Source organism: Phyllobates terribilis, unplaced genomic scaffold (genome assembly GCF_046119375.1).
Source record: "Phyllobates terribilis strain yellow unplaced genomic scaffold, ASM4611937v1 Scaffold_4__5_contigs__length_816908805, whole genome shotgun sequence".
NCBI classification, from domain to species: domain Eukaryota; kingdom Metazoa; phylum Chordata; class Amphibia; order Anura; family Dendrobatidae; genus Phyllobates; species Phyllobates terribilis.
In genome coordinates, this window is record NW_027362764.1 from 456711788 (window position 1) to 456727935 (window position 16148).

General features: G+C 44.9%; 1 protein-coding gene across 2 annotated transcripts in view; it reads right to left on the reverse strand.

Annotated features, from left to right (window-relative positions):
- Positions 1-16148, reverse strand: part of DROSHA (drosha ribonuclease III) — a 303644-nt gene that overhangs the window by 134506 nt on the left and 152990 nt on the right. For both annotated transcript variants that reach the window (XM_073678641.1, XM_073678640.1), the window contains exon 17: positions 6816-6923. In XM_073678641.1, coding sequence (XP_073534742.1) covers positions 6816-6923 — 108 coding nt within the window. The remainder of the gene's footprint in view (positions 1-6815; positions 6924-16148) is intronic.

Sequence of the window (16148 nt, forward strand, 5' to 3'; positions counted from 1 at the left end):
CACATACCTCCCCTCATATACCATACCAGTGACTCTGTCACATATTCCCCCCCTCTGCCCAAAGCCGGGGGTTTGGGCACCTTCCGATACCAGACAGGGAATTCTAGAAAGGGCATCAGCGTTCCCGTGTAACTTCCTGGGCCTATGCTCTACGTGAAAGTTGAAGTCCTGAAGAGCTATGAACCATCTAGTTACCCTGGCATTTTTACCCCTCTTTTCCCTCAACCATCTCAATGGGGCATGGTCTGATACCAACTTAAACTTCCGGCTTAGTAGGTAGTATCTTAGTGTATCTACGGCCCATTTTATGGCTAGACACTCTTTTTCTACTATTGCGTAGTTTTTCTCGCAGGACGAAAGCTTCCGGCTCAGATAGAGAATGGGATGTTCTTCTCCATTTATCTCTTAAGAGAGTACGGCTCTTAGACGTACCTCTTAAGCGTCTGTATGGACCACAAACTCTTTCTTGAAGTCTGGTGTGACCAGGACCAGCTGTTTACACAGCTGCTTACACGGTGCTGACTTCAACGGTTGAAACGCAGTCTCTGTTTCCTCCGTCCACTTCACCATGGTTGATCTGGTGCCTTTTAGGAGTTCCGTCAGTGGCGCGGCCATCATGGCAAAATTTGGGATAAACCGCCGGTAATATCCTACCATTCCCAGGAATGATCTCACTTGCTTCTTGGAGAGCGGTTTTGGCCAGGTCTGGATTGCCTCCAGTTTATTAACTTGCGGCTTTATTTCGCCTCTCCCGACGACATAGCCCAAGTACTTGGCCTCCTCTTTTCCAACGGCGCATTTTTTTGGATTTATTGTAAATCCCACCTTCCTTAGAGCATCCAGAACGGCCTGTAGCTTAGGTAGATGACTTTCCCAGTCTGGGCTAAAGACTACAATGTCGTCAAGATAGGCTGCGGCATACTTCTTATGTGGGGCTAGGATCTGATCCATAGCCCTCTGGAAGGTGGCTGGGGCCCCCTGTAGTCCGAACGGCATCCGAGTGTATTGGAAGCACCCATCAGGTGTTGAGAAAGCAGTCTGCTCCTTGGCCATCTGGGACATGGGGATCTGCCAGTAGCCCTTCGTCAGGTCCAGAGTGGTGATGTACCTCGCCGATCCAAGCCTCTCAATGAGTTCATCGACGCGGGGCATCAGGTACGAGTCACACTTTGACACATCATTCAGCCGGCGGTAATCGTTACAAAACCTCCACTCTCCGTTGAGTTTTGGCACGAGGACGATGGGGCTTGACCATCCACTCTTTGACTCCTCTATTACACCGAGGTCTAACATCCTCTTCACCTCGGCCGAGATCACCTCCTGGCGTGCTTCAGGTATCCTGTATGGCTTCAGGTTCACCCTTATATGCGGCTCTGTTAGCACATCATGCTCTACCACCTGCATATGCCCCGGCTACTCTGAGAACAGGTCCCGATTCTGCTGGAGCAGTTCTCGACATTGTTGCTTCTGGGCTGGCGAAAGGGTCTCCGCTATCGAGACGTCTTGCACCTGGCCTTTGGGAGTGGCTCCCAGGCAAGGAGTTCCCACGGGTTCCCAATCTCGCCACGGCTTGAGAAGGTTTACATGGTACACCTGGTGTGGCTTTCTTCGACCAGGCTGGTGGACTCTGTAGTTCACTTCACCGAGCTTCTCCACCACCTCATATGGGCCTTGCCACTTGGCCAGAAACTTACTTTCAACGGTGGGAATAAGAACCAGGAAGCGATCCAGGTTGGAACTGTCTCAGCCTTGCTGACCGGTTATACACCCTTGCCTGGGCTTCCTGCGCCTGGAGGAGATGTCCATCGTGAAGGAACATCACCTTCGCCATTCTGTCCTGTAACTGGGCGACACGTTCGATGATGCTCCAGTGGGGCGTGACTTCGGCCTCCCAGGTTTCCTTGACGATGTCTAGGAGACCTCTTGGATGCCGTCCATACAGGAGCTCAAATGGAGAGAAGCCAGTGGAGGCTTGAGGAACTTCTCTGACAGAGAAAAGCAGAAATGGGAGCAGATAGTCCCAGTCTCACCCATCCTTTTCAATGACCATCCTGAGCATCGCCATTATGGTCTTATTGAAGCGTTCCACTAAGCAGTACGTCTGTGAATGATAAACTGAGGTCCGAATGTGGGCAATCTGAAGCACTCTGCATAGCTCCTTCATCACCTTGCTCATGAAAGGGGTTCCTTGGTCTGTCAAAATCTCTTTTGGCAGACCTGTCCGAGCAAAAATATGAACTAGCTCTCGGGCTATACTTTTACTAGACGAGTTCCTTAGGGATACCGCTTCGGGGTACCGGGTCACATAGTCCATGACCACCAGGATGTATTGGTGGCCCCGGGCCGATTTAACTAAGGGACCCATGAGGTCCATGGCAATCCTCTCAAAACGAACCTCTATGACAGGTAGTGGAACTAAGGGACTATGGAAGTGGGAGGTGGGCGCGGTTATCTGGCAGGTGGGGCAGGACTTACAATAGTTTAAGATTTCCCGATAACATCCTGGCCAATAAAACCTCCTTATTATTCTCTCCTGTGTTTTCTCAACCCCTAGGCGTACCCCCAGAATATGTGAGTGTGCCATGTTTAATATCCTCTGACGGTATGAACCTGGAACTAACAGCTGTTCCACTACCTCTTCACTTTTTAGTTTGGTCACCCGGTATAATAGCTCCCCCTGAACTGCAAAGAGTGGGTATCTGGTTTCTGCCCCCGGCTCTTGAGCAACACCATTACAAACAGTAACATTATCCCATGCCCCTTTCAAGGTCAAGTCCCGAACCTGAGCTGACCCAAAGTTCTCTCCAGGCACCTCTAATTCAGGGAGGTCGACCACCTCAGACACAGTCTCATCCTCGTCGCCGACAAGGACACATAGTGGGAACTCATCCACTTCCGATGTCGACCGGGGTATTTCTCTAGGGTCTCCTGCACAAAGTCTCCTCTTAACAGTTGTTGTAGAGATGTGTCTGCTGCTAGAACTCTGTGTGGCATTGACCTGGTCTCTAATCTGAGCTGCTGTTAACCTGCGATTTCTGAGGCTGGTGACTCGGATAAACTTATCCTCAGAAGCAGAGGTGACTCTTGGTCTTCCTTTCCTGGGGCGGTCCTCATGTGAGCCAGTTTCTTTGTAGCGCTTGATGGTTTTTGCAACTGCACTTGGGGACACTTTCAAAGTTTTCCCAATTTTTCGCACTGACTGACCTTCATTTCTTAAAGTAATGATGGCCACTCGTTTTTCTTTACTTAGAATTTGTATTATGGCAAGAAAAAAGCAGCTAACAGTCTATTCAGTAAGACTATCAGCTGTGTATCCACGCGACTTCTGCACAACACAACTGATGGTCCCAACCCCATTTATAAGGCAAGAAATCCCACTTATTAAACCTGAGAGGGCACACCTGTGAAGTGAAAACCATTTCCGGTGACTACCTCTTGAAGCTCATCAAGAGAATGCCAAGAGTGTGCAAAGCAGTCATCAAAGCAAAAGGTGGCTACTTTGAAGAACCTAGAATATAAGACATATTTTCAGTTGTTTCACACTTTTTTGTTAAGTATATAATTCCACATGTGTTAATTCATAGTTTTGATGCCCTCAGTGTGAATGTACAATTTTCATAGTCCTGAAAATACAGAAAAATCTTTAAATGAGAAGGTGTGTCCAAACTTTTGGTCTGTACTGTATACATACACTGCTCAAAAAAATAAAGGCGACACTTAAACAGAATATAACTCCAAGTAAATCAAACTTCTGTGAAATCAAACTGTCCACTTAGGAAGCAACGCTGATTGACAATTTCACATGCTGCTGTGCAAATGGAATAGACAATAGCTGGAAATTATTGGCAATTATCAAGACACCCTCAGTAAAGGGTGGGGACCACAGACCACATTTCAGTACCAATGCTTTCTGGCTGATGTTTTGGTCACTTTTGAATGTTGGTTGTGCTTTCACTTTCACACTCGTGGTAGCATGAGACGGACTCTACAACCCACAGAAGTTGCTCAGGTAGTGCAGCTCATCCAGTATGGCACATCAATAAGAGCTGTGGCAAGAAGGTTTGCCGTGTCTGTCAGCGTAGTGTCCATAGGCTGGAGGCGCTACCAGGAGACAGGCCAGTACACCAGGAGACGTGGAGGGGGCCGTAGGAGGGCAACAAACAGCAGCAGGACCGCTACCTCCGCCTTTGTGCAAGGAGGAACAGGAGGCGCACTGCCAGAGCCCTGCAAAATGACGTCCGCAGGGCACAAATGTGCATGTGTCTGCACAAACGGTTAGAAACCGACTCCATGAGGGTGGTATGAGGGCCCGACGTCCACAGATGGGGGTTGTGCTTAAAGCCCAACACCGTACAGGACGCTTGCCATTTGCCACAGAACACAGGATTGGCAAAGTCGCCACTGGCGCACTGTGCTCTTCACATATGAAAGCAGGTTCACACTGAGCACGTGACAGACGTGACAGAGTCTGGAGACGCCGTGGAGAGCGATCTGCTGCCTGCAACATCCTTCAGCATGACCGGTTTGGCAGTGGGTCAGTAATGGTGTGAGGTGGCATTTCTTTGGAGGGCCGCACAGCCCTCCATGTGCTTGCCAGAGGTAGCCTGACTGCCATTAGGTACCGAGGTGAGATCCTGAGACCCCTTGTGAGACCATATGCTGGTGTGGTTGGCCCTGGGTTCCTCCTAATGCAGGACAATTCCAGACCTCATGTGGCTGGAGTGTGTCAGCAGTTCCTGCAAGATGAAGGCATTGACGCTATGGACTGGCCCGCACATTCCCCAGACCTGAATCCGATTGAGCACATCTGGGACATCATGTCTCGCTCCATCCACCAACGTCACGTTGCACCACAGACTGTCCAGGAGTTGGCGGATGCTTTAGTCCAGGTCTGGGAGGAGATCCCACAGGAGACCATCCGCAACCTCATCAGGAGCATGCCCAGGCACTGTAGGGAGGTCATACAGGCACATGGAGGCAACACAATACTGAGCCTCATTTTGACTTGTTTTAAGGACATTACATCAAAGTTGGATCATTGGTTAATAAATTTGATTTCCATTGATGATTTTTGTGTGATTTTGTTGTCAGCACATTCAACTTTGTACAGAACAAAGTATTCAATGAGAATATTTCATTTATTCAGATATCTAATCTATCTATATACACACACGCACACATATACATACACACATTATTTATATATATATATATATATATATATATATATATATATATATATATATATATATATATATATATATATATATATATATATATATATATATATATACACACACACACACACACACATATATATACACATATGCACACATACATAAACATGCATACATATATACATACATACATACATCCATCCATATACACACACAGGTTTTTTTTTTTTTTTTAGCAGTGGAAGATTAAAATACAGGTTCTTTTTTCTAACATCTAAATTGATAAATTGTTAGGCTTCATTTTTTTTTTTTTCTCCTCTTGATGGATGTGGTAAATCACATCACTGCTAACTAGCTATAAGCATACCAGTGCAGATATTCCACAGAGGAGGCCACTCTACTGCGCATCCCTGTGTGTAGAGCAGGGAGCGACAGAAAAACTGACTAGGAAGGGAAAATCTCTCCAGGAAGGAAGTTGTGCAGACACATGATAGAGCATGAAAAAGCATCATCCTGGACACACAGACCTCAAGTACATCATGTATTTCTGAGAGGGACACATCATTTGAAGATTGCAGACTGAAACCTAGTGCATATTTTCAGCACTAACTAATAACATATGTAACAAGTATTTTTATAGGTTGTAATGTAAAACAAAAAACTTTTATATAAGCACCAACAAAAGATCTTAACCCTTGAACGCACACCTGGGGCCACGCAGGCCCACCCTGTTAATTGTTTTCTATTTTCTGCAAGATTACTTTAGTTAGAATTTTGAAACTCTAGGTATTCCTCAGGTATATAGTTGTTTGTCATTTTTGTTTGAGCTATTCTATGTTATATGCACACGGGCCTAAAAGGCCCCAGGTATGTGGAAAAGTAGATTTTTATGGTCATGCGTTCTAGGGTTAATGGCAGGAAACCAACACAGTACAGACCACCATGGTCCCATTCTGATTAACTTGTTTGGCAGTAGAGAAAGCCATTATATGGAACCTGTGACTTGATTCACGCTGCACAAACTGCAGCAAGACGATTGCAGCTAGGTGTATTTTTCTCCTAAACGCTACGACTTTTCATAGAAAATATAGTTCAAATATCAGGCCAGGGACCATAGCCGGAGACAAGACCAGTAAGGCTCTGTCCCTGGCAGGCTTCTCTCAGCGCTGCTGCAGATGATTGGCAGGTCGCTAACTTGTGTACATTGGGAGAGACCTGTCAGTCACCTCTAGCAGCACTAGTAGAAGATGGTTGGGGGCGGTGCTGGACTAGTAGCGCCACCGGCTGCTCCCTGGCCGGATTTTTTAACTATTTTCTCTTAAATGACAGAGCATTTCAGAGAAAGATATACCTGGCTACAATCATGCAGTCAGGCTCCGGTTCATGCAGTTTAAGCAGCATGAATCAGGTGACAAGTTCCCTTTAAAGGTTTTTTGGACTGATCATTACTATATATAACCACACACTTCCACTTAGTTTTCGATATACAAAAATATAATCCAAGAAACAAATCCAAGACTATAGTGTGATATGGTTAGATAAGAAATGTGATACACTTGCTCAAGCAATTTGTCATCTCAAAATGTAACACTTGACTTGTATGAATGAACAGGAAGACGACATATTGTATTGACTCACCTGCAACAAACAGCGCTCCTTAAACACATATCCAATTAGTCTATCTAAATGCATGAGGCATTTATGGTAGCGAATGTGATGGGTCAGCACTGGCAGCATCATTGCATGCTAACAAAAAGAAGAAAAAATATGTATTAAACCATTAGAGATTAAAAAAGTCCCCACCAGAATAACAATGGCATCTCCTGAATGGTAGTCAATTATTCGAGCCGGTGACTGAGAGGACATGTTAGATTACTTTTGGAGAGTCCAAGCCCTTGAAACTTGTATACATAAAAAGATACAAACCAGCTTGCCGTTGTATTCGCACTTATAAAAAATTGGATTTTCTTTAAAAAGGCGATGCTAGCTTTACTTATACCATGGAATAAAATTAGGAGCAGCTACCAAGTAGACAATGCATAATGATGGAGCACACAATAGTAAGCCAGGCTCGCACGGACAGCTTCTACACTCCAGAGAGAAGCCTACACAGATGGCATGGTTGGTATCATGTCACAGATTACAGGGCCTTGGCAGTCAGAATTTTTATGACCCGGCCAAAATGATCAAGGGAGGCAAGATATTTAATATATACCGGTCTGGCCACATATCGGCTTTATAGATGCAGAAGGGGACTGACTGATCCAGTATTAGGCTTGACGGTAATCAAACCTGAATAAGGTGATTGAAGTGAAATTAGCCGGTCTTTTAGAACCGTTACCCAGGCACATCTGAGAAATTCATCTGATGAAGCGCCACATTTCGGCAGATCAGCATTTCCTATTGAATTTCATGCAGCTGAATAAAACATTGGTTTTCTGGTCAGCAAACTGCAGCGTCCTGACAGCGCTCAAATCAAGACTCATTACAGACAGGTGGAGGTGCCACCTCAGACAAAATAATAATGACTGGCATGGCGTTTCACTGGTTAATACCACTGACATGCAGCAAAGAAGCTCCAAGCTGGAGTCTAAGATGAAGGGAATCAATGGGAAAAAATACATCAGATAAAAAAACACCTCAATCATTTTAGTACAAAATAAGATACCGCTCTGTTAAGAGCCTGTTTCTCACAAGACAGAAACGTTTTTTCTTTCTGTCCTGTCTTAAAGGGGTTGTCTCTTGATTGATTTTCATGAGCACAAAACTTCCCTGCCTCCCGCTTGCCAGGGGACTGTGTGCTCCTGAAGGACCAACAGGTAAGACCATATGGATGAGAATGCACTAAACCTACAGCAATGTAGAGGCAGCAGAAATGATCAGATTGGAATAGAAAAATATTAACGTTTATTAATAATATACATAAAATACAAATGCCCTAATATTAAATAGCCTAGGTACCATGCATGTGACTGAGAAACATCGAGATACTACTAATGGCTGGCAATTGATATGACATATAAAGTAAACAGAATGATTATTGCATATTGATCACGTAACATGCACTAGAGTATTATAAAATAATGCTGGTCTAGATGTGGTTTGTAAGGAATAATATGCAAATAGTCACAGTTGTAATATCACAATGAAAACAGCATATGAACAGCACTAAAGTGAAATTATGAATAAAGTCAAGCAGTGACATGTATGTAATAGTAACAATTACCTGTGGTCATAATGATGAACAATTGGGCAGAGAAAGCACCTCGACGCGCGTTTCACTGCCACCTGCTGTTTTGTCAGGAGGGATAAAATCAGAAACTACTCTGTTAAGATCAGGTTTCTCACTGGACAAAAAAAGTTGTCTTTCTGTCCTGTCTTAAAGGGGTTGTCTCTTGATTGCTTGCCAAAGGAATGTGTGTCCCAGAACGACTAAAAGGTAAGGCCATATGGCTAAGAATGTGTTTATATGGGCTGAGCAGCAGCACTAAGCGACCGATTGGCAGGCTATTTACCAATCGGCGGTCGTTTAGTAGCCCGTTCACACAAGCAGACCATCGTAAGTGATGAGCATTAAAAGATCTGTAAAATATAGTTTCAGTGCATATAGGCCGCCATAGTTCTTGGCAGTATGAGTCCTTTTTACACAGGTTGATGCAGCGCTGAGAACTATTATTTTCTGTGCTGTATAAAAGTATAAATTCAGCTCAAGATACTGGTCTGAATTATTCGCTCTCCGATACTGTAAGCATAGGCAGCCTTGTCTCAGCAACATTGGAGGAGGTGCAGTGGATCCAACTAGCTTTAGAGCAGCACTTACAAGCAAGGCTGTGGAGTCGGCAAGCCAAACCTGCGACTCCGACTCCTCAATTTCCCTTACACAGACTTAGACTCCCACATATATTGCTTATATTTAAGTGAAAAATGTATTGTAGTACAATGTGAACATCAGACATTTAATCATTTTTATGATACAATAATCAAGATATTTAGATAGAATATAATGATGGATAGATAGAGGGAGGGATAGATAGATAGAGGGAGGGATAGATAGATAGATAGAGGGAGGGATAGATAGATAGATAGAGGGAGGGATAGATAGATAGATAGAGGGAGGGATAGATAGATAGATAGAGGGAGGGATAGATAGATAGATAGAGGGAGGGATAGATAGATAGATAGAGGGAGGGATAGATAGATAGAGGGAGGGATAGATAGATAGAGGGAGGGAGGGATAGATAGAGGGAGGGAGGGATAGATAGAGGGAGGGAGGGATAGATAGATAGAGGGAGGGAGGGATAGATAGATAGAGGGAGGGAGGGATAGATAGATAGAGGGAGGGATAGATAGATAGAGGGAGGGAGGGATAGATAGATAGAGGGAGGGAGGGATAGATAGATAGAGGGAGGGATAGATAGATAGAGGGAGGGATAGATAGATAGAGGGAGGGATAGATAGATAGATAGAGGGAGGGATAGATAGATAGAGGGAGGGATAGATAGATAGAGGGAGGGAGGGATGGATAGATAGAGGGAGGGAGGGATAGATAGAGGGAGGGAGGGAGGGATAGATAGAGGGAGGGAGGGATAGATAGAGGGAGGGAGGGATAGATAGAGGGAGGGAGGGATAGATAGATAGAGGGAGGGAGGGATAGATAGATAGAGGGAGGGATAGATAGATAGAGGGAGGGATAGATAGATAGAGGGAGGGAGGGATAGATAGATAGAGGGAGGGAGGGATAGATAGATAGATAGAGGGAGGGATAGATAGATAGAGGGAGGGATAGATAGATAGAGGGAGGGATAGATAGATAGAGGGAGGGATAGATAGATAGATAGAGGGAGGGATAGATAGATAGAGGGAGGGATAGATAGATAGATAGAGGGAGGGATAGATAGATAGAGGGAGGGATAGATAGATAGAGGGAGGGATAGATAGATAGAGGGAGGGAGGGAGGGATGGATAGATAGAGGGAGGGAGGGATAGATAGAGGGAGGGAGGGATAGATAGAGGGAGGGAGGGATAGATAGAGGGAGGGAGGGATAGATAGAGGGAGGGAGGGATAGATAGATAGAGGGAGGGAGGGATAGATAGATAGAGGGAGGGAGGGATAGATAGATAGAGGGAGGGATAGATAGATAGAGGGAGGGAGGGATAGATAGATAGAGGGAGGGAGGGATAGATAGATAGAGGGAGGGATAGATAGATAGAGGGAGGGATAGATAGATAGAGGGAGGGATAGATAGATAGATAGAGGGAGGGATAGATAGATAGAGGGAGGGATAGATAGATAGAGGGAGGGATGGATAGATAGAGGGAGGGAGGGATAGATAGAGGGAGGGAGGGATAGATAGAGGGAGGGAGGGATAGATAGAGGGAGGGAGGGATAGATAGAGGGAGGGAGGGATAGATAGAGGGAGGGAGGGATAGATAGAGGGAGGGATAGATAGAGGGAGGGAGGGATAGATAGAGGGAGGGAGGGATAGATAGAGGGAGGGAGGGATAGATAGAGGGAGGGAGGGATAGATAGAGGGAGGGAGGGATAGATAGAGGGAGGGAGGGATAGATAGAGGGAGGGATAGATAGAGGGAGGGAGGGATAGATAGAGGGAGGGAGGGATAGATAGAGGGAGGGAGGGATAGATAGAGGGAGGGAGGGATAGATAGAGGGAGGGATGGATAGATAGAGGGATGGAGGGATAGAGGGATGGAGGGATAGACAGATGACAGATACAGACAGCAAATAGTACATTGCACATATCGCACATATAGTTCACACACATTGTACAGAGAGCACATAATAATCACCTACAATATTAGCATTAGTTACCTTCCTGTGACAGAGATGAGCAGTAGTACTTACACTTTCTCCAGCTCGGGGCCCAGGAATCGGATCCTGTGCAGGGCAGGCACCCCTCCCCCTCCTCGCTCTGGTGAAGACAGCAGAAGACAGGACAGAGGAGGGGAGATTGCCCCCTGCAGTCTGGAGCCAGTGCAGGACGGGAGCACTGCAGCATAAAAGTGAGTTTTGATAGGTGCGTGCCCCTGCTTCTAGGAGGGGGGGGCAGTTGCCCCCCCCTGGCTACAGCCATGATTCACACCCAGCAAAGTCAATGGGTTTCAAGATATGACATTCAGACACATCGTTTTGTGAGGATCCGTTTTTGGGCTCGAAAACGGATACTCACAAAGAATGAGCATGTCCGTTTGTTCGGCGTTTTTCTAATCTGCTTTTGCTATTGAAAACATTATCTATGAGCTCAAAAACCTTTCAGGTGATGCGTTTTTTTAAAAAGCTGATCGGCTTTTGCAGCTGAGAAACGTATCCTCAAAAAACGCAGCAAAAACGCTGTGTGTGAATGTAGCCTTAGATCAGGAATAGAACAGCCATTTATAGGACATTTCATAACTTCCCCAAATTCTTATGAAAAAATATTCCCCACAAACTGCATTTTTCTACTGCACCCAATTTATTATATATTTTAGGAGTCGGTCTATTTTATACCGACTCCACCAAAATGAGCACCGACTCCACACCCCTGCTTACAAGCTCTATAGCTATGAGCTGGATTCTTAGGCTAGTAGTGCAGCTCTTACAATGCTGTGCTACTTGCCTAAGAAACCAGTCACTGTTGATAGATGGCAGCGGTGGTCAGTATCCTATGCAACAAACAGTAAATTATAAGCTTACAAATTCCTCCACTCTTGAGACGAAGACATTGGGTTTTTACAATCACTTTGCAATTTTACCCATTGAAGAACTAGAGATTTACTCTTCAAAACAGTATCCAGGCATTGGTCAAAACCATATGGTAAAAACATGATGTGACCCACACCTAATATCTGCAAGTCTATATTCCCTACAGCTTGCCAGCCCTCAAAGTTCTTGGATTACTCCAAAGCAACTAGTTTTAACAGCTATTGACAATTATAGGATCAGGACTGCAAATTATTCTCTGCTCCAAACCCATATACATTATTCAGTTTCTTATTTCATAAAAGAGTGTATATATTCCCTTCAGGTTTCTTATCAGATATCTAGCCTTCACATGGCTATGGGTCCCTTAGTGAAGAAATTTGCAACTCTTTTCTACCCCACAGAATTTCTATATTCATGAACATTGATAAATGCAGAACAAGGCCACCCCTACATAGCAGTACATGGGCGAGCTTGTGTAATATCCTGTATTCCTGCAATAATAAGCATACCATTAACGAAGAAAGTCAGTGGTGATTCAATATATCGTCTTTAATGTCCCGTAAAATAGAGGGACCATTAATTCCCAAATCCATGGAGTACTATCGAAAGTTAATCTGAATATTTTATATCTCCCTTCTCATTCCAGCCAATGACTCTTCAACACTTTGTCTCCAAAAACGCCACCAATCTTCTAGCCTCGGATCCCAATCACATGAGTAAATGTTACATTTCTCCTTTTAGAGTAATTCATGGAGGATAAGATGTGTTGTAACTCATTATTAAGAGCTCTCCTGCTGCTAATACAATCCAAAGTGATATTTCTCCAACAGCAAAGAGCTTTTTGGACATTCATTTGCAGAAAGTGTAGGTTTATTCCAAGTTATGGAACTAAGAGCGACAAAGTGGATATTACATGTCTGAACGCTCCCACTTTATGGCGACTGGGGTACACACAGCCAAGAACAATAGGGCTTTATCAGCCTGGCTGGCTTTATGGGCCTCCAGTGTAGTGTTTGTTATGAGTCTCTCTGGGCTCTTCAGTATACAAGACTAGACTGCAAAGAGGAAGGCAGGACTGACTGTGACCATGGGACTGGGGGAGAACCTTCACATCCATAGTATGGAATGGATATAAAAAAGGCAGGTCTGACTGTGACCATGGGACTGGGGGAGAACCTTCACATCCATAGTATGGAATGGATATAACAAAGGAAGGACTGACTGTGGCCATGGGACTGAGGGAGAACCTTCACATCCATAGTAGAGAATGGATATAACAAAGGCAGGTGTGACCATGGGACTGGGAGAGAACCTGCACATCCATAGTATGGAATGGATATAAAAAAGGCAGGTCTGACTGTGACCATGGGACTGGGAGAGAACCTGCACATTAATAGTATAGAATGGATATAACAAAGGCAGGCCTGACTGTGGCCATGGGACTGGGGGAGAACCAGCACATTGTTAGTATAGAATGGATATAACAAAGGCAGGCCTGACTGTGGCCATGGGACTGGGGGAGAACCAGCACATTGTTAGTATAGAATGGATATAACAAAGGCAGGCCTGACTGTGGCCATGGGACTGGGGGAGAACCAGCACATTGTTAGTATAGAATGGATATAACAAAGGCAGGCCTGACTGTGGCCATGGGACTGGGGGAGAACCTGTACATTGATAGTATAGAATGGATATAACAAAGGCAGGCCTGACTGTGGCCATGGGACTGGGGGAGAACCAGCACATTGTTAGTATAGAATGGATATAACAAAGGCAGGCCTGACTGTGACCATGGGACTGGGGGAGAACCTTCACATCCATAGTATGAAATGGATATAACAAAGGCAGGCCTGACTGACCATCGGAAAGGGAGAACCTGCACATTGATAGTATAGAATGGATATAATAAAGGCAGGGCTGACTGTGACCATCGGAAAGGGAGGACCTGCACATTGATAGTATAGAATGGATATAACAAAGGTAGGACTGACTGTGGCCATGGGACTGGGGGAGAACCAGCACATTGTTAGTATAGAATGGATATAATAAAGGCAGGGCTGACTGTGACCATCGGAAAGGGAGAACCTGCACATTGATAGTATAGAATGGATATAATAAAGGCAGGCCTGACTGTGGCCATGGGACTGGGGGAGAACCAGCACATTGATAGTATAGAATGGATATAACAAAGGTAGGACTGACTGTGACCATGGGACTGAGGGAGAACCTTTGCATCCATAGTATGGAATGGATATAACAAAGGCAGGCCTGACTGTGGCCATCGGAAAGGGAGAACCTGCACATTGATAGTATAGAATGGATATAATAAAGGCAGGCCTGACTGTGGCCATGAGACTGGGGGAGAACCAGCACATTGATAGTATAAAATGGATATAACAAAGGCAGGCCTGACTGTGACCATCGGAAAGGGAGAACCTGCACATTGATAGTATAGAATGGCTATAATAAAGGCAGGGCTGACTGTGACCATCGTAAAGGGAGAACCTGCACATCCACAGTATGGAATGGATATAACAAAGGCAGGCCTGACTGTGACCATCGGAAAGGGAGAACCTGCACATTGATAGTATAGAATGGATATAACTAAGGTAGGACTGACTGTGACCATGGGACTGAGGGAGAACCTTTGCATCCATAGTATGGAATGGATATAACAAAGGCAGGTCTGACTGTGGCCATCGGAAAGGGAGAACCAGCACATTGATAGTATAGAATGGATATAACAAAGGCAGGCCTGACTGTCGCCATGGGACTGAGGGAGAACCTGCACATCCATAGTATGGAATGTATATAAAAAAGCAGGCCTGACTGTGACCATTGGAAAGGGAGAACCTGCACATTGATAGTATAGAATGGATATAATAAAGGCAGGGCTGACTGTGACCATCGGAAAGGGAGGACCTGCACATTGATAGTATAGAATGGATATAACAAAGGTAGGACTGACTGTGGCCATGGGACTGGGGGAGAACCAGCACATTGTTAGTATAGAATGGATATAATAAAGGCAGGGCTGACTGTGACCATCGGAAAGGGAGAACCTGCACATTGATAGTATAGAATGGATATAATAAAGGCAGGCCTGACTGTGGCCATGGGACTGGGGGAGAACCAGCACATTGATAGTATAGAATGGATATAACAAAGGTAGGACTGACTGTGACCATGGGACTGAGGGAGAACCTTTGCATCCATAGTATGGAATGGATATAACAAAGGCAGGCCTGACTGTGGCCATCGGAAAGGGAGAACCTGCACATTGATAGTATAGAATGGATATAATAAAGGCAGGCCTGACTGTGGCCATGAGACTGGGGGAGAACCAGCACATTGATAGTATAAAATGGATATAACAAAGGCAGGCCTGACTGTGACCATCGGAAAGGGAGAACCTGCACATTGATAGTATAGAATGGCTATAATAAAGGCAGGGCTGACTGTGACCATCGTAAAGGGAGAACCTGCACATCCACAGTATGGAATGGATATAACAAAGGCAGGCCTGACTGTGACCATCGGAAAGGGAGAACCTGCACATTGATAGTATAGAATGGATATAACTAAGGTAGGACTGACTGTGACCATGGGACTGAGGGAGAACCTTTGCATCCATAGTATGGAATGGATATAACAAAGGCAGGTCTGACTGTGGCCATCGGAAAGGGAGAACCAGCACATTGATAGTATAGAATGGATATAACAAAGGCAGGCCTGACTGTCGCCATGGGACTGAGGGAGAACCTGCACATCCATAGTATGGAATGTATATAAAAAAGCAGGCCTGACTGTGACCATTGGAAAGGGAGAACCTGCACATTGATAGTATAGAATGGATATAATAAAGGCAGGCCTGACTGTGACCATGGGACTGGGGGAGAACCTTCACATCCATAGTATGGAATGGATATAACAAAGGCAGGCCTGACTGTGGCCATGGGACTGGGGGAGAACCAGCACATTGATAGTATAGAATGGATATAACAAAGGTAGGACTGACTGTGACCATGGGACTGGGGGAGAACCTGCACATCCATAGTATGGAATGGATATAACAAAGCCGAGAAAAAATAAAATATCACTGGTAAAATAGTGCAGCTTATTAACAAGCTCCAAAAAACCTGACCACCGCAATCGGTGAAGATATTTCCATATGTGCAGGCTGAAATATGTACAGTAGCGCAATAGAGTTCATATTTAAAGTAATCATTGATAACTACAGAAAATCACATTGCTTACAGTCATGGCCAAAAG